The sequence below is a fragment of the Octopus sinensis genome, unplaced genomic scaffold (assembly GCF_006345805.1).
Source record: "Octopus sinensis unplaced genomic scaffold, ASM634580v1 Contig17967, whole genome shotgun sequence".
NCBI lineage: Eukaryota > Metazoa > Mollusca > Cephalopoda > Octopoda > Octopodidae > Octopus > Octopus sinensis.
The window spans coordinates 8561-32500 of record NW_021835461.1 but is presented as its reverse complement, the minus strand read 5'-3'; the positions used below and the strand labels follow the sequence as shown (position 1 = coordinate 32500).

Sequence of the window (23940 nt, the reverse complement as noted above, 5' to 3'; positions counted from 1 at the left end):
CACTTTCTTCTCTCATGTAAATAAATGTAAATAAATAAAAAAAAATTATGGAAATTAACAACCTGAAAATAATTAAAAATCCATTAAAATAGTGTTTGAAGAATGCTAAAATACAAATTCTTGCTGAACAAACAACTTATATTTTTGAAATGCCATTCAGTTAAAAATATTTCCAAATCATTAAAATATTGTGTACGTCAAAAGGTGAAAGTCTTTTTTTTTTTTTTTTTTTGCTCAGAGTGCGCAAAGACTATGTGTATGTATATGTCACAGACAGTGGAGGCGCAATGGCTCAGTGGTTAAGGTAGCGGACTCGCGGTCGTAGGATCGAAGTTTTGATTCCCAGACCGGGCGTTGTGAGTGTTTATTGAGCAAAAACACCCACAGCTCCACGAGGCTCTGGTAGGGGATAGTGGCGAACCTTGTACTCTTTCACCACAGCTTTCTCTCACTCTCTCTTCCTGTTTCTGTTGTACCTGTATTTCTAAGGGCTACCCTTGTCACGCTCTGTATCACGCTGAATCTTCCCCCGAGAACTACATTAAGGGTACACACATGTCTGTGGAGTGCTCAGCCACTTGCATGTTAATTTCCCGACCAGGCTGTTCCGATGATCGGATTAACTGGAACCCTCGTCATAGTAACCGACGGAGTGCCACGATATGTCACAGATGGAGGCCGTGTGTTTGTGTTGATTGACACCCCATCACATTCGTTATATGTGTATGTATTCTGTATGTATGTATGTGTGTTGATGTCACGGAAGCTATGCTTTTTCTTTTTTTCAAGAAATAGACAAAAATAGTGTTTACTCCTTTTCATTAATAATGTCACAAATATTGTACTGTCGAAGCTAAGTATGAAAATAAATATGCAAGAAAAAAAAAGATTAAGATAAAATATACTATTTCTGAGATATTTCGAGTACCAACAAACATCCATAGAGTTTTAGTATTATTATGATGGCATACGCTGCAAACCACATCGTTGGTAACTTATGAGCCAATGCGATGGGTCAGAGCCAATACACATTTCAATTTGCATAAATCTTTTAATCCACTACTTCTTTGCAGATTATGTTCTTTGTGTAAGTTATCGCTCTTTTCTTCCCTTCTTTGTCAGTGTTGACAGCTTTAACTCACGCATTGGATAATTTGCAAACCCTTGAGAATGCAACATATTGCTGACCATGGCCGAATACAGGTTCAGGCAAGAACAGCCCCCACTCGATCAAATGTCTGCCCTTGTGATTTGTGGATAGCCACTGCATAAGACAGGCAAAGGGGAAACTGGTTTCTTTCGGAAGTGAATGGCAAGTTTGGGATGTGCATGTGTTAAGTAATAGGTGATATTAAAAAAATTTAGTTCAATTCCCCAAAAAATTATTTTTCTCCATCCACTCACCGTCGCCACCTCCACCACCAGCTCTAGCACCAACAACAGTAGCCGTCCAAGAATTTGGGCCTGGAGATTTCTATTTCCAGCGACCTCGAGGGCCACCTCCCAATAGTGTCGAGCGTCAACGAAGAGCCCTCGACTACAACAAGACGACCAAAGATTTTTTTTATCTAAGGTCTGGGATCTCCCGCCTTTAAGCCCTAGACCATCACCTTAATCACCCTTAACCGTCTTGTTGCTTAACAACAACAACAACAACAACCAGAAACAGTAGCAGCACCACTTTCTCTCTCTCTCTCTCCCGCTGAGCCTTTCTTTAACTGTGTTCTAAGCTAAATATGTGACTGAAAACGTTGACAACCGATGTTTTTATTCATAAAAGATTCATTTGTCCAGTTGCTTAAATCCGTCAAGGTGAATTACTCTTATGACAATGTGTATCAGTTATTTCCCCTGAATTGCAATACCTGCGATGATGAACTGTCAATGAGGCAGAGGTTACGGAAAACTGAAATAAGATGGTCAAAGAGGATTAATGATTTCTAATTTAGGAATAAGGCCAGCAATTATGCGTGTATTTATCCAATACAATTGAATAAATAGACATACTTGAATGTTTACTGGCTGATGTCTGTCAATTGTATATCCTCTCCGTTTTCTTATTTGCTGTATAAATCATGGGTAAATCACTTTTTTACCTCCGCCCATATATAATACTCAATTGCAAGTGCAATAACTAGCACTTGGCTATGAATAATTGGGTACTCTACAAGCAGTATATTGGATAGGTACTATCCCTTAGTTGGTTTGTCAACTTCTAATAGCTCACGAAGACATTATTATAGTATGTAAGATCTGTTGAAGATTATTGTTAATACAATAATATTGTTGTTACTGATAAGCATAGACGTGTTTATATGTTCTAATGTATTTATATACGTATATGACGTATGGTATATCCACTGGAATATATTGTTTAATTGTGTTCATTAATGTATTTTGCGCATGTGAATACTATATATGCTTTGCTTATGTATGTATATTTGTATTGTATATATATATATATATATATCATCATCATCGTTTAACGTCCGTTTTCCGCGCTAGCACGGGTTGGACGGTTCGACCGGGGTCTGGGAAGCCAGGGACTGCACCAGGCTCCAGTCTGATCTGGCAGAGTTTCTACAGCTGGATGCCCTTCCTAACGCCAACCACTCCGCGAGTGTAGTGGGTGCTTTTTACGTGCCACCTGCACAGGTGCCAGGGGGGTCCGGCATCGGCCACGATCGGTTGGAGCTTTTAACGTGCCACCGGCACGGAAGCCAGCTAAGGCGGCGCTGGCAACGGCCACGTTCGGATGGTGCTTTTTATGTGCCACCGGCACAGAAGCCAGTCGGGGTGGCGCTGGCATCGGCCACGTTTGGATGGTGCTTTTTATGTGCCACTGGCACAGGAGCCAGTCGGGGCGGTGCTGGCATCGGCCACGTTCGGATGGTGCTTTTTATGTGCCACCGGCACAGAAGCCGGTCGGGGCGTCGCTGGCATCGGCCACGTTCGGATGGTGCTTTTTATGTGCCACCGGCACAGAAGCCAGTCGGGGCAGCGCTGGCATCGACCACGTTCAGATGGTGCTTTTTATGTGCCACCGGCACAGGAGCCAGTAGGGGCGGCGCTGGCTGGCGTCAGCCACGTTCAGATGGTGCTTTTTATGTGCCACTGGCACAGAAGCCAGTCGGGGCGGCGCTGGCATCAGCCACATTCGGATGGTGCTTTTTATGTGCCAGCGGCACAGGTATCACAACTACTATTTCCATTGATATTTATATTTATTTCGATGTTCATGTTCATGTACTTGACTCAACAGGTCTCCTCAAGCACAGCGAGACGTTCCGGGTTCCAGGGTAATTATATATATATATATATATATATATATATATATATGTAAGTAACAACAATTAAGATTCAAGTGAATTCCAATGAGTTCAAATGAATGCGGTACTTAACTTAGATGCACCAGAAATCTATATGGTATTAACCATAAAATAATGTGGGGTGATTATAAACAAGAAAAAAGCAACAAGACTGGATTAGTTGTTCAGTACAATTGTTTCATACGAAGAACAGCTTTATTAAAAGCTGCAAATATTGCAGCAAATACAAGTGTCCTGTATTCATCAGCCAAAACACATATGAGTTTTCCAAACATCCTAGGGGTGAGGCTACACTCATGAAGTATCGAAGAGAGTTCAATAAAAAGCAAAGTTAGATTGTAAGCAGACTTCACAAGTTCTCTAAAGATGCACAGTTTTATAAAAGGTTTTTAGTTTCACAGAAAAGGTAAATCCATCCATAATAATGCAGGTGTAATTTCCGGAGATATTAGGAGATATTTCATACTCAGAGACGATGAATTTATCCATAATAATGTAGATGTAATTTCCTGATATATGAGAAGATGCTGATCACACTTCTGTTCATTTCACATACATATATGTAAGGATGTATGTATATGTATATATATATGTATGTATGTATATGTATATATGTATATTTTGATATTTGTTTATTGTTTATTTTAATATATTAAGTAATATGTGTATCATGTTTAGTATATTAATATTAATATTAATATTTTTAAAGTTCATTATAACCTCTGACGAGGCCTATGGTTTTTTAATATATAAGTATTATATTTTTTAAATGCCTACAACTTTAGTATGTTGAAATCTATAGGCAATGAAAATTAGATTCACTTTTGACCATAGGTAAAAAGAGCTGTAAGAAGCAGTTTATGGATTTCATTAATTTATACTATGACTTTTAAAATCTGTATTTGTATTACTATCTTATCTATTGATTTATATAATATTTTTGTATGCTTTTGATGTTCTCATTTGTAAAATGAATAAATAATCCAACATTATAATATCCGTAAGTTGATGAACAAACCAATTTGTTTCTCCATTTTCTTATTTGTATTATAAATTTACGGTAAAAATATTTCTCTACCTTCACCCGTTTAATACAATAAATGAGTTAATTGCTTTGCAATTAAAAACATTTATGTATTAAGAATTTGGGTACTTTACCAACAGTATATTGGATAAATGATATCCCATAGTGGGTTACACCCATAACCCCTATCTTACTTTGTACTATATATATATGCGTGTGTGTGTGCGCACGCGCGTATCTCCGTCCGTCCCTCGCTATTGCTTGGTGCGTCTTTATCCCCGCAACCTAGCGTTCAGCAAAAAGAAAAAAAAAACGAGAGAATAAGTACTAGGCTTACAAAGAATAAGTTCTGGTGTCAATTTCTTCAACTTTAAAAACCCTTCAAGGCGGTGCTCCAGCATGGCCGCAGTCAAATTACTGAAACAAGTAAAAGAATACATACTGACACATATCGCATATATCTACTAAATGAACTTTGAACTGAAAAAAGATATCGTTATGTGTCTCATTGTGTGCTGTTGTGAGCACTCACCTACTTTCTTTTTCATATCAATTCTCATATAATCGTCAACTACGTCATTTGTAGAAAATTTCTTAAAATATCCATTTTTCTGAAAGTTATGAGGAAACAAACCTGTTGATAGGGTGCACATTTAAGTAGGTAAGACTCTGTGTATACCCACAGAAGGTTTGTGGGTGGGGGGAAACATGCCAATCAGTGGCCACCACTGGGGAAAACCAGGTAAGTTTTACTGAGGTCATTGACAAAAATGAAAGTGAAATCTTCCCTAACCTACTTTCATTGTGTATTTCCTATTAAAACAATTTATTTCTCTCTTTATCAGCCACTTCCTTTTTTATATTTCGTCTGTTGCAAATAATGATAATAAACTGTTATCACAAAGTTCTCATGAAAGCAAATCATGAAAAAGAGGACAAAGGGGAAGTGATTTTCTCGGAAAAACATTGATATCATACAAAATTGTAAAACCAATCAACGACTTAAAAACCATCAGATAAATATTCAAGTTTCAATTTTGCTCTGAGCTGTTACGAGGTAAGTTTGCGCTTTACAACTTCCTAATTTAATTTCTGTAAACCCATTTTTCGATTGCTTTACATATTCTTCACAAAGTCACTTTCAATACTTTTCACTACATCATAACCACACAACTTTGCCCCATGACTTTATTTTCTCATAACTTTGAGAAAAATTAATGTTTTTTCTTTTTTTTTTTTTTTCGTGAAATGTTCTGCAAATACCTTTCAGATGCAGGGTTGTATTTAAACCATAGGGGGCACGAGGCACTTCAAGATCGATGGGCCCCTCATAACAAAATTAAAATCTTAGAAAATTGCCAAATTTAAATCTCAAAACCCATCTCCTTCAAATAATTGAATTTGATGATTTAGGAGAGAAAATTTAAACAAATGACCGAAAATGTCGCTTTATAGATACACTTTTTCATGCTGGTCGCTTTGCGCATCATATAGAGTTGAACTTGATACTCAAGAGGAGCTTGGCCCGGGAAAACATCCCATACATCTTAGAACCATCTGGATTGTCCAGATGTGACGAGAGGAGATCTGACAGCCTCACTCTATGCCCCTGGTCCGTTGTCTGGGATGTCACAGTTAGCGACTCCTTTGCTTCTTCTCACATCTTGGATGCTGTGGTCAGGGCGAGATCCACAGCTTCTGCGGCCGATCAGAACAAAATCCTGAAATACTGCGATCTGTCGGCCAACTACATTTTCCATCGTGTGGCGTTCAAGACGTCTAGTGGAGTCGGGCCACTGCGAGATTCCTGTCTTCACTGGCAACTCACCTGGCAGAGGTAACTGGTGAGGCTCATGAGGGCGCTTGGCTGTTCCAGCGTAGCAGCTTCGCCATCATCTGCGGCAACGCTGCAAGTGTACTGGTGTGTCTCAATAACCAGTAGAAAGGTTTCCCAGCGCCCTCAACTTTTCAACCCAAGGTGGTAAATTGTTTTGTTCTTTTGTTTTTTTTCTTTTTTCTCTTTCTTTCTTTTTTTCTTTTTTCTTTTTTTCAATTGTATTCTCTGTTTTGTCCAGTTTTCTAGTTTAATTTTGTAAAACAGTAAACACTGAGAAGGCAATAAAAATCATAACTTGCAATTTAAAAAAAAAGAACTTCAAGTTTCGTTTTTCACACATCCACTTGCGGTAGGGAAGAGTGGGGTAAGGTTTTTTCTTTCTTTTAATGTGAGTTACATATGTTTCAGAATGTAGAAGATAAAATGACAGAAAATTACGAAAAAGACAGAAATCATTTTTGTTGTTGCTGTTCCAAAGACAGGATGAGTGAGAGAGAGAGAGAGAGATACAGAGAAAGAGAGAGAGAGAGACAGACAGACAAAGAGAAAGAGAGAGCGGGGTAGAGATACCAACATTTCAAAGACGTGGATTTAAAAAATTCTTTTTTTAAAACAGCTTCCCTTCATTGTTTTGTAATGTGTTAAAAAAAAAAGAAAGAAAGAAAGTGGGGCACACCCCAATAAAAACAGGAAAATTCAAACAGCTATTTCCAAAAGTCTGCTTTTCCAGTTTCCATTAAGAGTAGGTGGGGTACAATGAGTAACATTTTGACTTTGAAGAAAATATATTTTTTTTAAATATTCACTACCTTACCAAAACTCTATCAACGGAGTAAAGACCTTCTCTAAACTCAGTAAAACCTATGATATATTCAGAATAATATTTCAGAAAATTATCACTGTTTTCTTTCGGCATATAAAAGACAAATATAGGCGGGGCAAAATGGGTAAGACAAGACTAAGTGAATATGCTTTTCTATTTCCCCAGAATTAAATTTGCAAAAAGAGTCATACACATAAACATCCGTCCTTAGACATCAGAAAGATCAGATATGCAACAAAACCTTAAATATCTTGGTCAAATGAAAGAGGATTTTGGAAAAATAGCACATAATATGAAATTAATGAAACTCAACATAAAATATTCTTTATAGCTTCTTTGCCAAAAATTATCGACATATTTTATTTGTTACCTCATTTACAATTGGGTCAAGTTTGAGGAAAAATTCCTTCAAAATAATATCTATTACCTACGTTCCAAACTCTCAGCTACGCAAACCAGGGGTTCTCAAGCTTTTTTTTTTACCTGAGAACCCCTTTGATTCCTATTTTACTCCTTGGGACCCTCCCCCACACCCACCATACCCATTCGATGTTTAAAAAAGTCAAATTAGGACTTGTATAAAAGTCGTTAAAATATCTTGTGTACTGTGGACCTATAACCAATTTCTTAACAACTAAATTCTACGGAAAATGAATGCTCCCAAGTAAAATAAATATACAGGTATATATTTATTTACATAAGGTAGTACCTTTGTGTTAATTTCTTTAATGCAAGTCTGGTGGTTGGTGCTGCTTTGCTAGTTTTAAATTGTTCTGCTCTTATGTTGTCAATGATAATTGAAGATCACCTTTTTCTACAACGTCGATTCAATTATGAGCTGTTCACAGTAAATTAGCGACATGGCTGAAACCAGATTCAACAAGGTAAGATAAAGGAAAAGCAGTAAAGTACAACTGCACTCCCCCACCAGAATAATGGATACTTTGTAGCAGTGTCATTTTTTTTACCATACATTACGTTCTCCATCTTTAAATCTTGCTTGAAATATTTCATCGTTCTGCAATTCAATGAGATTCTCCTGCAAACAGATATCTACACCAGCAACATGAAATGTCACCCAACGCGGTATATTTAACTGCAGCAGGTCATAAAACTGACCTTGCATATCATTATGCAAGTTTTTCAAATGTTCAGTAAACAAGGTCGTCATCGTGCAGATTACTGTTAATTGATTCCAAACAGGGAAATTCTAATAATACACAGCATACAATATTTATTTCCTAGAGCTGTACTTTCCCCAGAAAAGCAGCAATCGCTCCTTTGGAGGATATGAGGTCAAAGTCTTCTTGAAGCTGTTTGTCAGATATATTTTATCAAATTTTTCTGATAAATAAAATATATCGCATTTAGCTGCAACCATTTGTGGAGTGGAAGTGCAGTTGTACTTTTAGCTGGAATCATTTGTTGGCTGCGATTGTTGTTAGCCAGGAATGAAACAATAATATACCAAAGTACAAAAAAAAATGACGCAGACAGTTTGATAACCATATCATGTTCGTGTGAATTACAAAGCATTCAATTTCTCCATTTTGATTACAGAATTCATGAAATATGTGATCTTGTAAATAATATTACAATATTAAGGGGATCGTGCAGATGTGCTCTTGATTGTTTCACAAGTAGGTGTTACTGGTGTTATCACACAGTGTATAGAAAATACCATTTATTCAACAGGCAACAAAATCTCTGTATCTGCCAATCATGGGCGGAACACAGTCATTAGCACAAACTCTCACATTTCCCAGGGGAATATTATGTTCCTCGAAATAAGTTATAGTGCCTTTGAAAATTTGTTTTGCCTTTAGTATCTGTTTTAAGATGTCTGGTAAAATGAATTTCCTCTCTGAATTCATTACACCCCACCACCACCACCACCAAAAAAAAAACGATTATATGCCAATACTATAGCTTTACTGTCTCTCAGGGTAGATTCATCAGGTTGAAGAAGAAATTTCTTTACTTGCAGTTTGGCTACAGGTTGCTTCTCTCCATCTTAGCCATTTCATTGACGCACAGTGACACTGATGAGTTGCTTAAAGGAATCTTACAAGTAATCTCAGTAGCATTTTGTTTCATAAATGATGACACTATGACAGATACCGCTGGCAAAATTAGTTTCACCAATATTATGGGGTTTCCCAATCTTTGCTATCATTTTAGAAATTTCATAGGATTCCAGTCAACCATTATGATTTTGTCACTTATTCTCCATTTTCCTTGCTTGGAATTCATTGTGCAGTTTTCTAAAATATTCTACTGGATTGTTTTAGTTGTCTTTGAACTTGGTCTCTGAAGGAATTCTGAGCTGGCTTGGCTGAGACATTGTTTTCCCTTCATTCTGTGCTGATAGAATACAGCCACAAGACAGATATTCAATGGAATATGGTCGGCATTTCCTCTTAGTCGGAGAAGCAGAATTTTTATTAAAGCACCCCGTATAACCCCTCGTAACTTTACTATTTTTTTTAATTTTCAGAAAATTTTTCTTCTACACATGGAAATTCAAAAGATTAGGCAAATAAAATTTTTGTATGGGATTTAGGCAATTTAGCTGTTGTTTTTAGCACATCGCACAGCCTCTTGATTTCTTCTTCATTTCTTTGTTACTATAATGTATTGATATTCTTCAAGAATGGTCCACTGCTGGAATTTAAGCAAAACGTTCTGAGTTTCTGTATTTTAAACTCTGATTTTTAAAAAAAAAATTGAAAAGAAGTAGGAAATTTTTAGGATTTATGTGGTTTTAAATAAGAATTTTTTTTTCTTTTTCCTTTTTATTTGGCAATAAGTATATGAATTCCAGTGCATAGAACACAAATTCACAAAACTTTTCTGAAAATTCCAAAAAATAAAAACCACGAGCACCTGCTACCTTCATTTCTACTCTCTGTTGTATTTTCTTTTAAATCGGAATTTTAAAATATGGATAGTCCAAATCTTTGACTCAAATCCACCCTTGGGTGCATCATCATTCCACTAAACGTGTTTATGGGGAGAAAAATATTGCAAAATATTAATACATGCCAGTGACAAAGAGACAAAGAATGTATCAGCTAAATCAACCTTAAATCACACACAATTTTTTTCATAATCATTTGAATTCTCATGTGTAGAAGACAAATTCACAAAAGTTTTCTGAAAATTGCAAAACATAAAAAGAAGTTATATGCAATATTATATTTATCAGTAATGGATTAGAATAATTGTAAGTTCCTTTTCTTAGAACGTATGATAAAATACCAGTTATAGAAGATATGGAAAAGTTCTTACCTCTATCCTAAAAAACTGACTAATTCAAAGATCAGTCTTGCGAAAATACGTTGAAATCAACTTGTTGCTAAGAACTGAGATATTATTTCTTTTGTCTGTCTGTCTGTCTGTCTCTCTCACTCTCTCTTTCTCTCAGAGCTGGGCATAAGTCCGTTAATCGTTAATTAACAAAGTTAATATTTTCATTAACGATTTAACTTTGAAAATCATTACCAGACTAATTAACTTCCGTTACATTTAGCTTCCACTAATCCCAAAATTTCAATAAAACCAGTAAACGTTTACAAGTTTCTATTGTTTAATGATTGTCTTATCATATTTAATATTGTACGCGCCATTCAGTGACCAAGTGTTGGTGGACTTGTTTGTCAAGTTCAACACATCCGTCCCTTCCAGTGCTGCAGTTGAACATTTATTTTCCATGGACAAAGACATCTTGAGTGTCAAGAGATCGTCCTTGTCTGATGAAAATTTTAGTTTGCTAATTTTCAAGAAGGGCAACATTTATATCATCAACAAAATAGCGGAGAAGAGGAAAAGTTGAATCATGCATATATCATGTTTTCCAATTTAAAAAAAAAAAAAATTTATGATCACCTTATCAGTAAACTTCTTTTAGTTTAATACTAATATTATGTTTCATTTGAGTTTTATTTTTTACCTTTTCTGGCTCTAAAACCCTTTAAAAACCTTAAAAAGGGCCAAAACTATGAAATCAGCCTTTTTTTAGGCCCTTTGAAATTTAAAACTATAAAATCAGGATTTTTAACTCTTAAGCGAAAAAAACCCCAAAACAAAAAAACTATATAGTTTTTGGGTTCTAAAGCCCCCAAAAAGGCTGATTTTATAGTTTTGGCACTTTTAACCCTTTAATGTTTAAAATGGCCAAAACCCATTGTATCTGATTCCTCGACGAAATCTTTTTAGAAAATAAACAAATCATATTAGTGAATTCTCATAGCTTTGAGATAATGTAAGGGCTTTTCTTCTAGAAAGCAGAGAAGTGGGTGAAAAGCACAATTAACTGAGGAGGATGTCAACATAGAAAATATTAACTTCCATAAAGTGGAAAAAATAAATGGAAGGGAAAAAGCTGGTAAATATTTCGGTGTCAATGGAAATAATTGTTATGTGGTAGTAGGGCATGCTAGAAATAACAGCCAAATCTTTTCTGGAAAAAGGAGCCATTTATGCATGATTTCGATGTCAGATTCATTGAAAGCATGCAAAATAATCTGGAAAAGAAAAAAAGGACTCGTGAAACAAAATTCCCTTTGTGGGAAACTTCAAGGTCTCTACCACCCCTCCCACCTTTCTTTTCTGGAAAAAAAGTAGCTTGGGGCGAGTTTGGAGTTCAGATACATTGAATGCACCCCAAAATATTATTCCACACTAAGGTATGAAATATTTACTGAAAGAATAAAATCTTGTATCAGTTATACCTGTATTTTAATTAATTCAAATTAATGTACCTCATCTTGAAAAGTGGCAAACTTTTTGTTGGTTGCCATCTGGGATAATTTTTGTAACAAATCAAACAGATAAGATGCATTAAGAATTTCAATTTTAGTGTTTATCCATAATGTTGTTGCTTTTACACCTGTTAATTAAATTTACATACCCATAAAAGTTAAATTAATCAGCTAAAAAAAGATCAGCTAAAATTACATAACTATCAACCAGTGGTATATAAAGCACCCACTGACACAATTTCAAATCTGTATGTAAAAAATTTACAAAGCTACAAGCAAATATTGTGGACACCCCTCCTGAGCCTGAATAATCTCTATATATAAAACAAAGGATGTCTGTTTGCGTGTGTAATATGTATGCATTTCTACAGTTTTCAACCGATTTTCACCAAACTTTACACACACATTACTTATGTGCCAAGGATGGCCACGCACTATAATATTTTGCTCAGAGCTCTCGCATAAAGCAAGAAATTGGGAAGAAACATGTTTTATGTTTTTTCTCTAAAAACTGCAGTTTTCAACCAATTCTCTCCCTTTTCACATTCTCTGTTTTTCTTGCTTACCTATATCATCTCTCACTCTCTGTAATAGTTCCTCTCTTTTAGTCTACACTTTTTTCCTTCCTTCTTTCTTTATTTTTTTTCGTTCTTTCTCCTTCTACATAGGAAACGAATCTGAAAACGAAAATTTTCACATTTATTATATTAAATATGTATATATACATATAAAGTATTGATCCATGATAGAAAATTCAACAAAAAAAGTACTCCATCTTGTGAGAGATAAATATTATTTATTTAAAGGTCACAATACATGTATTAAAGCGCTACTAGTAGTTTCATATGTTGAGAAATCTCAAACATATTCTTCAGACGCAAACCACATATCATAAGGTATGGATTTCTCAACTATTTTCCATTTAATCCCATGCAGTATTTCATTATCTTTCAAAGTCCATATGTATCTAGCCAACTTGGTAGCTTTACTTTTGTCCTTATGTCCTATGTGATTGGCATAGAGATTTTTAAATTCTCCTTCTCATAATCCAGCATAGGTCTTCTTAACAGTTGCATTATTATTTACGGTTGCAGTAGCTTCTGCCTCATATATGATAGATTTAGTCATACATCGTTGGTCAAGTGGACACGATATAGGCCAATGTCACGAGCCGGGTGGTGTCTATATCTCAATGTGTTTAATTATAAGAACATTTATATTAAACACATTTAGATTTAGACACCACTCGGCTCTAAATCTAATTTTAATGTGAATGTTTCTGTCTTTAATAATGTGTTACCTTTTAGAGATTCATTAAGAGAGACACAGTGTGTGCGTGTGCGTGTGTGTGTGTGTCTGTCTGTGTGCATGCACTCCTGTGCTTTAAGCTGGTCTCTAAAGGCAGAAAGTGTATTTATATTATACTAGCAGCTAAGCCCGGTTTCACCCAGTCTTTTTGGATGTTGTGACTATGATTGTTTTCGGTTAGGCATAATCTATAACACCATTTCTCAACCTTATCATTTCAGGTCCCCAGTTTCGATTGGATCTCCAACTATATGAAAATTTCCTGGCTCATCCTGTCAAAAAACAGCTTCTAAGCAACTGGATGTTTTAATGGCGGAAGAAAGAGGGGAATTCCAATAGGAAAAGGTTTTTATCGATTTTCTCGGTATGTAGGGAGGCTAGGAAAAAAATACAAACTGCATTCCAATCTATGCACCCATGTGTGCCATTTTTTGCACAAATTCATCCTGCCATTTGGTTGTGAACCTCAAGACAAGAAAGAATACAACGATCGCCCATGTCCAATTTATATTATAGATATATATAGATTGGTAAACCGTCCTGTTGCTAAGGCAACTCACTCCTTTCTGATTAAATTCAACTTTGAAGATTCTTTATGTAAAGCATTGGTAAGGCATCAAAGAATAACTTGTTGAGAATTTGCTGAGCCTTGTTGATTGGCCAGTTGTAATCCAAAAGTTGTACATTAGTCTGTTAAAACACAAAGTGAAAAAAAACAGCAACAGGTTTGGTTTCCTTGCTTTCCACATTTGAGCAGGAGTCACGGTGACTGGCATTGTGACAGGAGTACCACAACCCCAACGAAGCAATTGACCAATCACAATTGCCGTATTATGTGGTTCAAAACCAAGGGTTGGACACATAATAATCTACATCATAAGCGGAAAGTGTAACCTCTCGAAAGAGCTGTTCTTCACTCCTGCTCCAGAGCATCGGCTGCGGGGTCATTCCGAAAAGCTCTATCTGCGACGATTTCATCTCAATCGAAGGAGAGGGGCTTTCTCCGTCCGGGTTGCGGATCCATGGAATAAGCTGCCGGACGAGATGGTGAGGATGCCGACGATCGCTCGGTTCAAAGTCTCCCTTGACCACAAGTGGCATGAACTCTTTACATGAACACCACCCTGTACCTAACTCCATGTCCCCACTACATGGCCTTGCTTTTTGCTTTCTGAGCCAAAAAATTAACTAACTAATTAACTAACTACTTCATTTTCTTGTATCTTATATATTAAAAGGCAAGTTGTCTGTCTGTCTGTTGTGTGAACCACTTCTACTCCTACAATTTTCAACTGAATTTCACTAGATTTGACATGTGTACTCTCTTTGACTTAGGACACTTTTTCTTATGATTTTTTCCTTGAAATTCCACACCCCCAACATAAATAGACTACTCTCAATTCACCAAGGATTTGAACCCACCACATCTATGCAATGGTATGTGTTTGATCTTATATATTAAAAGGCAAGTTGGCTGTCTGTCTCTGTGTGTATGTTGTGTGAACCACTTCTACTCCCACAATTTCCAACCGAATTTCACCAAATTTGACATGTGTCCTCTCTTTGACTTGGGACGCTTTTTCGTATAATTTTTTCCTCAAAATTCTGCACTCCCAGCATAAATAGACTACTCTCAATTTGCCTAGGATTTGGCTTGAGCCAGTGAAAAACGTAACATGCCCAACTGGGAAAAATCAATACTTTACTTTGTCAGCTGTGGCAAGCTCTTATCGACTGCTTGCACAGTACTGCCAGCAATATTCATTTGCAAGCTATGATTTGCCTCTGTTTACACATGAGTGCTTTTTTCCATATAACTATTCCAACTTAAACTAGCCACTTCAAAACTCTTACCCAAAATCAATTCAGTCTGCTTGAAAAACATTTTTACAAACTACAGGTTACAATTTTTTGGGTGCTATACATTCACCGCTTTTTCCTTAGGACTTTTTCTGTTGTATAAACTGATAATTTTCCACCATACCTCGACGCAAAAGTTCCAATATAGGTGGGCAAACAAATGCTGCAAAGAAAAGTAAACGCATGCATGCAAATGAATCTGCTGAAGACGCCGCCAGGAGGAACTCTCTCAATGCACTTAGGATGGCTTCAGTGCGAAGAAGGGAAAGTGAGGAGCGGCGTTGTGAATGGTTAGCACAACGAGCCGTCCAGAGCAATGAGCAATGTTCAGCACGCCGAACAAGAAATGCTTCCTCTACTACTACTGTATGAGCTGCAGCACAATGTGCAACATAAACTTGTTTTTAGGTGATTTCTGTAATGTTTATGAGGTGGTCAAGTCACAGAGTCTGTAGAGCACCAGATAGGTTGATTTGTGGCAATCCTTCTGACTCTTTGCGATGCTGAAATCAATTTTGTCTTTGATCACTTTGGAGTCAATAAACAAAGTATTGGGGTCAATTCTTCTCAGCCTCTCACTTTTTCTTTCTGTTTCTCTCTCCCTCTTTTTAGAAGAAACCAGTTTTGGTCATTCTTGCAGAAGGATGGCCTTGACATCATCCTCCTCATTGTTTAATGTCCTCTTTCCATGATGGCATAGGTTGGATTGTTTGAAATGGAGCTGGCCAGGCTCCAGTTGTCTGTTGTGGCATGGTATCTACAGCTAGATGTCCTTCCTAATGCCAACCACTTAACAGAATGTGCTGGGTGCATTTTACATGCCACTGGCAAGGGTGTGTTGACACAACCCCAGCGTGGGAGTGTTTTTATGTTGCACCCACCCCTGAAAGGACAAGCTTTTTACTTAGCTTCACATGATTTTTCAAGTACAGCAAATCACCACATCTCCTGGTCCCTCCGGGTTTAAAAATACCCAAGACATGCCATTTCTGACCATAGTGCCCCATACAACCCTATCAAGGAATTGAGGGCCCAACACAAAGCTGTATTTATAAATTAGGTTCATCTGGTTGAGTTTGGTGGGTGAATGGTTGGGGTGTTCTTTTGTTGAATGTATTCTATATGATGTTGTGGCATTAATCAGGCTAATCAGATTGGTACTTTTGGTTGTTATTGTTGTTGTGGTCATTGTCATTGTTTGGAAAATGTGGACAAAATGCTCAGTGACATTTCATCCATCTTTATGTTCTGGGTTCTAATTCCACTGAGGTCAATTTCACCTTTCATCTCCTCAGGGTCAATAAAGTAAGTACCAGTTATACACTAGGGTTTATCTAATTGATTAACTCTCCCCCAAAGTTTCAAGCCTTGTGCCTATAGAAGAAAGAATTGTTTGGAAAATGTGTATTTAGATGAAGTTTGTCATACTAAATGGCATTTGTGTGGCTGTTTTATTGCAAAACATCTTTTTAAAGATTTTAAAGCTGGATTCGTTCAGAGGTGTGACTTTCAGATTTCATGGACATATGTTAGAACTCTGGTTTCTGTGAGTGAAATTAGCATTGTTCAATCAGGAATGCCATAACTTCTTTGCAGATATTCTCAAGACAAGACGATTTTAGCAAATGTATTCGTCTATTTTAAAAATGGGAGAACTTTTGAAAAACTTTGGCTGTTATTTGTAGCATATCTGGACTGTTTGAAGGCTATATGTATTTCAGGTTTACATCAGGCATGTAAAGTGGATGTTTATGATGTGGATAGCATTATATTGTTACATGGATGGTGAATAACTTGTATTTATCTAGCATTAAATCTTGGTTTTATTTTGCAGGAATATCTGCCACGAGTATGGAAGGAGAAGATGAGGGCAGAACGATATTGGTGTCAGGAATCCCAACTGATTTCCGTTTGGAAGCCATTCAGTCTTATTTTGAGAACAAGAGTAGATCAAGTGGAGGACCTATTAAAGGAAAGCCAGAACGGATCCAAGATTCTGAGGAAGTTATTATCACTTTTGAATCGGAAAAAGGTTAGAAGAAATATTCTTTATTTCATGAAATCATTTACAGACATCATCATTGTCATCATTTAATATCTGTTGTCCATGCTTGCATAGGTTGGACAATTTGCACATAATTACTGTGAACACATTAGATTAATATAAAGCAATGTTAAAAATCATCATCATCGTCATTTAACATTCATTTTCCATATTTGCTTGCATTGAATAGTTTGACAGGATCTGGTGAGCAGCATTGACCTCTGGGGTCAGCTTTGGCATGGTTTCTATTGCTCAGTGCCCTTCCTAATGCCAACCACTTTACAGAGTGGACTGGGGACAATTTTCCTGCCATCATTACTAGTGAGGTTGCCAAGTAATGTCCAAGACAGGAAAAAAAAAAAGGAAAAACACTCCTTCTACTAAATGGAGTGAGGAACCGAAAGGGTTATGTAGGGGTTATGCTAGGTATTGAAAGGCTAAAGTGTGATCAAGGAGGTACAATAGAGAAACTGTAGAGCAGTGTTCTATTCCAAGTTGTCACACCATTCTGTATCCGCTCATTAAAATTCTTTAGTCATCAACAATCTGGCAGTCATGGGTAGGCTTTTATAACGAAGAGGTCTCAAAACTGAAACGTGCTTGGAGTTGTCTCTCTGCTGCTAAATTCATTCCTTCACCTTAACCTGAAGGAATATCAAATGGCATATATATATATATTTATATATATATATATATATATATATATATCACCTGATCACGTGACCGACCAGGCTATCAGATGCTGCTACAAATCGGTGGTCACAATGCGCTTTGCATTGTTTTAGCCTTCAAATGACGCCACCCCGCTGGCTAAGTGAGCAGGCCAATATATATATATATATATATAAATATTTTTTTTTATTTATAAAAATTTAAATTTCAAGGTTATGTTCCTCTCGTTTCTTGGCATGGGTCTGTCACGAAGATAATGAGTCTCTCTTTTCATTAAGGGACTAATTTTAATTGAAATTTTGCAGTGCACTTCATTAAATGTTTTGACATATTCTGATATTCAAATATTCTACTCTTTATTGGAAAATAGGCTTACATATTGGTCTGCTCAGGATAAAGCTTTTTATTGGCAATTGTCTTTGTGAATGACTACTGTTTCCTCTAAGTACTGTATGTGCGTATACACATAAGTGTGTATATGTTTATCTGATCACACACACACACATCCTATGATGGCCACAGTTTCTCTCTTCCAAATATCAGTCACAAGGCTCTGGTCATCTTGAGGCTGTGGTAGAAGATACTTGCTCAATGTGCTGTTGAACTAGAGCCAGTTAATTGTACAGGGAACCTCATAATCCTTTCAGCTATCGAACAAAGGGGCCTCTAAGTGATGACTTGATCTGCTAGAAAAGGCAGTTAAATCTTCTTCATGTACCACCTAACATCATAAACAAGGAAGGACACTTGGACATGTTTATGACCAGAAAGTGTCTGACCTGGTTCTACACCAACACAACCATGCCCTCCACTCATTAATAATGACATTATATTCTCAATTTCTTCTGCTATTTTGATTTTCAGATGCAGAAAATGTTGTCCAAAGGAAGGTCCATAATGTAAGCAAACATAAACTTCATGTGGACTGGTATAAAAATCTAGTCTGGCAAGAAGATGCAGTGATTGTGTCAAATGGCCCCAAAGACATGTCGGAAAAAATGTTAATTGATTTTTTGGAAAAGACAGGAAAATTGGATATTGTATATGTTTCCCCTGGAAGAAAAGCTGGAACTTTTCTTGTGTATTGCCAAAATGAAATTGGTAAGTTTCTTCAAGTTTAATTTGTTTTGAAAAAGATTTCTTGAATTTTGTTTTGTTAATAGGATTGGTATATCTTTTGTGTTTTAATTGTTTTAGTCTAATGACTCAGGCCATGCTGGGGCACCACCTTGAAGATCTTTTTTAGTTAAATGAATCGACCCTAGTGGTTCTTAATTTTTAAAACCTAGAAACTTTTATCATTCCATTTTGCTGATCTGTTAAGTTACAGGAACATAAACACATTGACACCAGTCATCAAGCAGTAGCGGGTAACAAATAGACACAACGACACAAACACACACACACACACATACATACTGGGCTTCTTTCAGTTTCCATCTACCAAATTCACTCACAATGCCTTGGTTGAACTGAGGCTACAGTAGAAGATTCTCACCCAAAGTGCCACACAGTGGGACTGAACCCAGAACCATGTGGTTGGGAAGCAAACTTCTTAGCACACAGCCCTGTCTGCACCTATTTATATCTTTTATTTCTTCCCAGATTTTGCTTTTTGGTTTCTCACATTTATCAGGAAAGGAAGAAATTTGTCAGGAATGATGGTTATCAGGCAGGAAATCAGAAATATTAGAGATGATGTTTTATCAGTGAAACTGATTCCAGTATTTGACCGTTCCTTCAGTTTCTAAACATTGGAAAGAGGGAAAGTAAATGGAATATTTTACCATCTTTGTTTGATTGATAGAGGGAACTTGTTACAAATGTAATTTCTATCTAAAACAAAATGGAAAGAAAACTGAGTCTTTACCTTGTAAATGCATATTACTGAATAATAATACAAATATATAGTTTAATTCTAAAACAAAATATATTTTGTAAGTCTTGGGAGGGTCATTGTGCCAATGATAAACACATGCACAGGTCTGCCTGTCTTTTACTTTTGATTATAGTTTCAATATAAAACGAATATGTTGAGTAATGATACTCTCATAATATTGAACACATCAAACTAAAATTTTCAAATCAATAAAATTCTTCAAAGGACTTTCCACACAGGATTATATATTCGGTTGATGTGATTTTTTCTTTTGTCTGTTGTTTCACCTCTCCATTTTATTTACCTTTTCTCATTACAGACTCTGAAACATTTCTTCTTTCTTCTAGCACTTTCATCTTTATAATTCAGAGCATTCCTTAACTCTTTAGCATTCAGATTAATCTGTCAAGCTTTCTGCTTATTTATTCACATCATTTCGTATTAATCATGCATTATCTCATAGCTTTGGAATGTTGACGAGGTAATTGTTAATTTTTAGAATGATATTGTATGGTTGGTGTAAGAGGCCAGATATCATCATCATCATCATTGTTTAAAGTCCGCTTTCCATGCTGGTATGGGTTGGACGATTTTGACTGAAGGCTGGCAAACCAGATGGCTGCACCAGGCTCCAATCTTGATCTGGCAGAGTTTCTACAGTTGGATGCCCTTCCTAATGCCAGCCACTCCGATAGTGTAGTGGGTGCTTTTACGTGCCACCGGCATGGGGGCCAGTTAGGCGGTACTGGCAACCTCGCACAAATTTTTTTATACATGCCACCAGCACAGGTGCCAGTAAGGTGATGTTGGTAACGATCACGCTCGAATGGTGCCCTTTTACGTGCCACTGGCACAGAAGCCAGTTGGCTGCTCTGGCAACGATCACACTCGGATGGTGCTCTTGGCACCCTACTAGCACGGGCGCAAGTGCCAGTAAGGTGATGCTGGTAACGATCACACTCGAATGGTGCCTTTTATGTGCCACTGGCACGGATGCCGGTTAGCCGCTCTGTCAATGATCACGCTCGTATGATGCTCTTTGCACCCTGCTAGTAGATATGGCCTGTTTAAATGTTCAGGGGTTAAACATTCTGCATTCTCATTTCTTTGCATTTCTTAACATCTTCTGGAGTCTTTATATTCTTCATCCTTACCCTGACTCATCTCAATTCTCTGCACACCTTCTTTCTACCTGTGTTTCTATGCTGCTGTGTGTGCATTGTCCATTGCCTTACACCCTGTTGATGCTGTTAAAGTATTGTTTTGAACTGATGAACAGAGAGATGAGGCAAGGATTGCAGAGGACCAGTGTTCAAAGGAGAAAGAATCTGGTATAATTGAGGGGATGGAGTTGGATACAAGAAGGGTGACATGAGATGGAACAATGAGTGGATCAAAGAGCCTGAATGGCAATGGTATAAAATCAACCAGAGAGACGAAACAGGGGCCCTCATAGCAGTGATAGAAAAGACAGTAGAATAGATCCTGGAGTTTATTTAGAGAGACAAGAGTTTAGTTACTTTATTTGCCATTTGCTTTCGAAGCTCCCTTTGCTAGTTTTGGCTTGCTGCTGCTGCTGCTGCTGATGGTGGTGGTGGTGGTGGTGGTAGGTGTTGGTGATGATGATGATGATGATGATGATGGCGATGATGACGACGATGATAACAATGATGATGATGATGATATTGTTAAAATAGACATTTTGTTGTGATGATGTAGAAGAATGACAAACAGGTAAAACATCAAAATTTGTTGTTTTTTTTAAATGGCTCAGTGAAGAAGAAGAGAGGGCAATTGATCGATATATTGTGAGGTAAAAGGGTCAACAGCCTTGACCTTTTGAGGGTCAAACTCCTTCATTGATGAGATTGATCTGGTTGTATTAGTCAATGGTCTGCAGGAAAAGTTTTGGAGAATTGCCAATCATTGATGTTTGGATACAGTGGTCATTAAAAAGAGGGGTCAGTATGGGGTGGTGGTGGTGGTGGTGGTGGTGAGGAGATACATTGTAAGGTTTATGAGAAGAGAGGAGACAGCTGTGTTTGTGTTGAGTATACCTGGTGCTAATATAAGTCATTAAGAACTATAGTGATTGTTGTTGTGACGATGGGATGAGAGGGGAGAACATCTACAAATGAACCATTGCATCATGAAGTTGTCTTCTACATGGTGATGGAATCTTCTCTTTAGTTTACAAGAAGATATTCCATGGTAGAAAATGAGAGCAGCAAGTATATTTAACACACTGCTTCTTGCTTTGATAACTGTCGATAAATATCGAAATCGAAGAAGGTGGCCAGCTGGTCGAAATGTTAGCATGCTGGACAAAATGCTTAGCTGCATTTCATCTGTCTTCATGCTTTGTGTTCAAATTCTGCTGAGAATAACTTTGCCTTTCTCAGGGTTCAAGAAATAAGTACCAGCTGAATACTGGGGTCAATGCAATCAACTAACCCTTCCCTCCAAATTGCTGGCCTTGTGTCACAATTTGAAATCAAGAGACATTTGGAGATGTGCTGTGCTTGAGAGGATCCGTCAAGCCAAGTGCACCACAGCTGGTGGCACATAAAGAGCATCTTTTGAATGTTGGGCCTCACGGAGGCAAAGTGGCTGAGTTCTTTTCGAGTGTTGGGCCTCACAGAGGCAATGACCAAGATTTTTGGTATTATGTCATGTTTTGGAAGATCCATCATGGCATGTAAAGGGACCCATTACACTCTCAGAGTGGTTGGCGTTAGGAAAGGCATTCAGCCAAAGAAAACCATACCAAATAAGACTGGAGTCTGATGCAGCCTTCCAGCATGCCAGCCCAGTCAAACCGTCCAACCATGCCAGCATGGACAACAGAACTTAAATATCCAATGATGATCTATCTTTAGAAATGGTTGGGTAGTTATATGTATTTTTAGTGAAATAGTTTGTTTTTGTTTTTTTTGTCTAAGTAGCTTCATCACTAACTTGTCTCTGATATTGTCATGTCTTTAACCAAAGTACAATATTCTAGAATACAAGAATGAGCCCAGACGAGAAATGTTGAAATTCCCATCTCTACCTTAAAATACACACTTTTAATGATCTGAAGACCTTTACACAGTTGATCAGGCTGATAGAAATAGCAGGAAAGTATCCCTCCCATTACACTCTGCCTTCTTCAAAACAGAAGCTACCATTCTAGATATTGGAATGGTCGTGGTTGGATTGCCTTTCATCATAAATCTGCTCAATCAAATTTTGTTTCTTATGTTTTTCACTTTAGTTATCCCTAAATAGAAATACCTTTTACATTTAAGGATCAGTAAACATTAACTAAAGACCCATGATCATCATCACTGTTTTAACGTCCACTTTTCCATGCTTGCATGGGTTGGACAGCATTTGATGATGAGTTGGATTTTTTCTGCAGTTGGATGCCCTTCTTGTTGCCAACCCTCACCTATTTCCAAGTAAGGTAATGTTTCCCAGTGACCAGACATGTTTTAAGGAAGATTGGAAATGAAGGACACTGCTTGTATGACAGGGACACTCGTTTACAACAAGCAAGGAGACAGTAACATACAGACGGACAAATGGCTTCTTTCAGTCTTCGTCTACCAAATCCACTCATAAGGCTTTGGTCAACCCAAGGCTATAGTAGAATACATTTTTTCCAGTGTTACACAGTGGGACTGAACCCAAAACCATATGGCTGGGAAGCAACCATCTTACCACAAAGCCACACCTGTGCCTATATGGAGTTGTTAAATAATTGGAACTGCATTTTAATGCTAAAATCTCCAAATTTGAAGAATTCTCAAAATCATTTCAATCTAAAATGTGTTAAAACATCAGTAAATTGACTTTAATTTGATTCTTTTACCAAAATGTATTTCCATTCATTGTATTTATTGCAGATTTTGAGTGTGTTCAGAGGATGTGCAAAAAAAAACCTTAAAAGGAAATCAACTGACAGTGGATAGAATTAAGGAAATAAACAGTGTTCAAGTGAAAAATGTTTCTTCAAATGTCAGCTCTGACAGTCTTCAAAGATATTTTGGAACAGAAAAAAAAGTTCTGGTGGAGATATTTCTTCAGTTCAACAACTAACCTCTGATACTTACATTGTAAGTTTTAAAGAGGCGTATGGTAAGTAATTTTTTTCTCCTCTCTTTGTCTAATCTACCTATCAGAGTCAGTTATTAGCATTCTTTTAATTCAGGTTTTGTTGGAACTCCTGTAGGCTTGCTATCCGCAGCCTACGGTACCATGCTATCTGTTCTGTTCAGCCATGTAATATTTTCTTGATGATAATGGCTGTGACAAGAAGGCAGACTTTTGGTAATAGCTCTACTTGGCGCTCTGTCCTCATTTCCTCTTTATATCTTCTGATACTGTCCCCAGGGCCCCAATAATAATTAGTATTAT

General features: G+C 37.1%; 1 protein-coding gene across 2 annotated transcripts; it reads left to right on the top strand.

Annotated features, from left to right (window-relative positions):
* Positions 1-5264: 5264 nt before the first annotated feature.
* On the top strand, positions 5265-23560 carry LOC115231254. 2 transcript variants are annotated; one of them, XM_029801314.2, is made up of 5 exons: positions 5265-5410; positions 13306-13429; positions 16779-16976; positions 18525-18761; positions 23430-23559. In XM_029801314.2, exons 3-5 carry the CDS (start codon positions 16796-16798, stop codon positions 23468-23470), a joined length of 459 nt encoding a protein of 152 aa, XP_029657174.1. In that variant the 5' UTR covers positions 5265-5410; positions 13306-13429; positions 16779-16795; the 3' UTR covers positions 23471-23559. The 2 variants fall into 2 exon arrangements, with proteins under 2 accessions (XP_029657174.1, XP_036355900.1); XM_036500007.1 differs by lacking the exons at positions 5265-5410; positions 13306-13429 and adding an exon at positions 14419-14521 and having other exon boundaries at positions 23430-23560.
* The last annotated feature ends 380 nt before the right edge of the window (positions 23561-23940 follow it).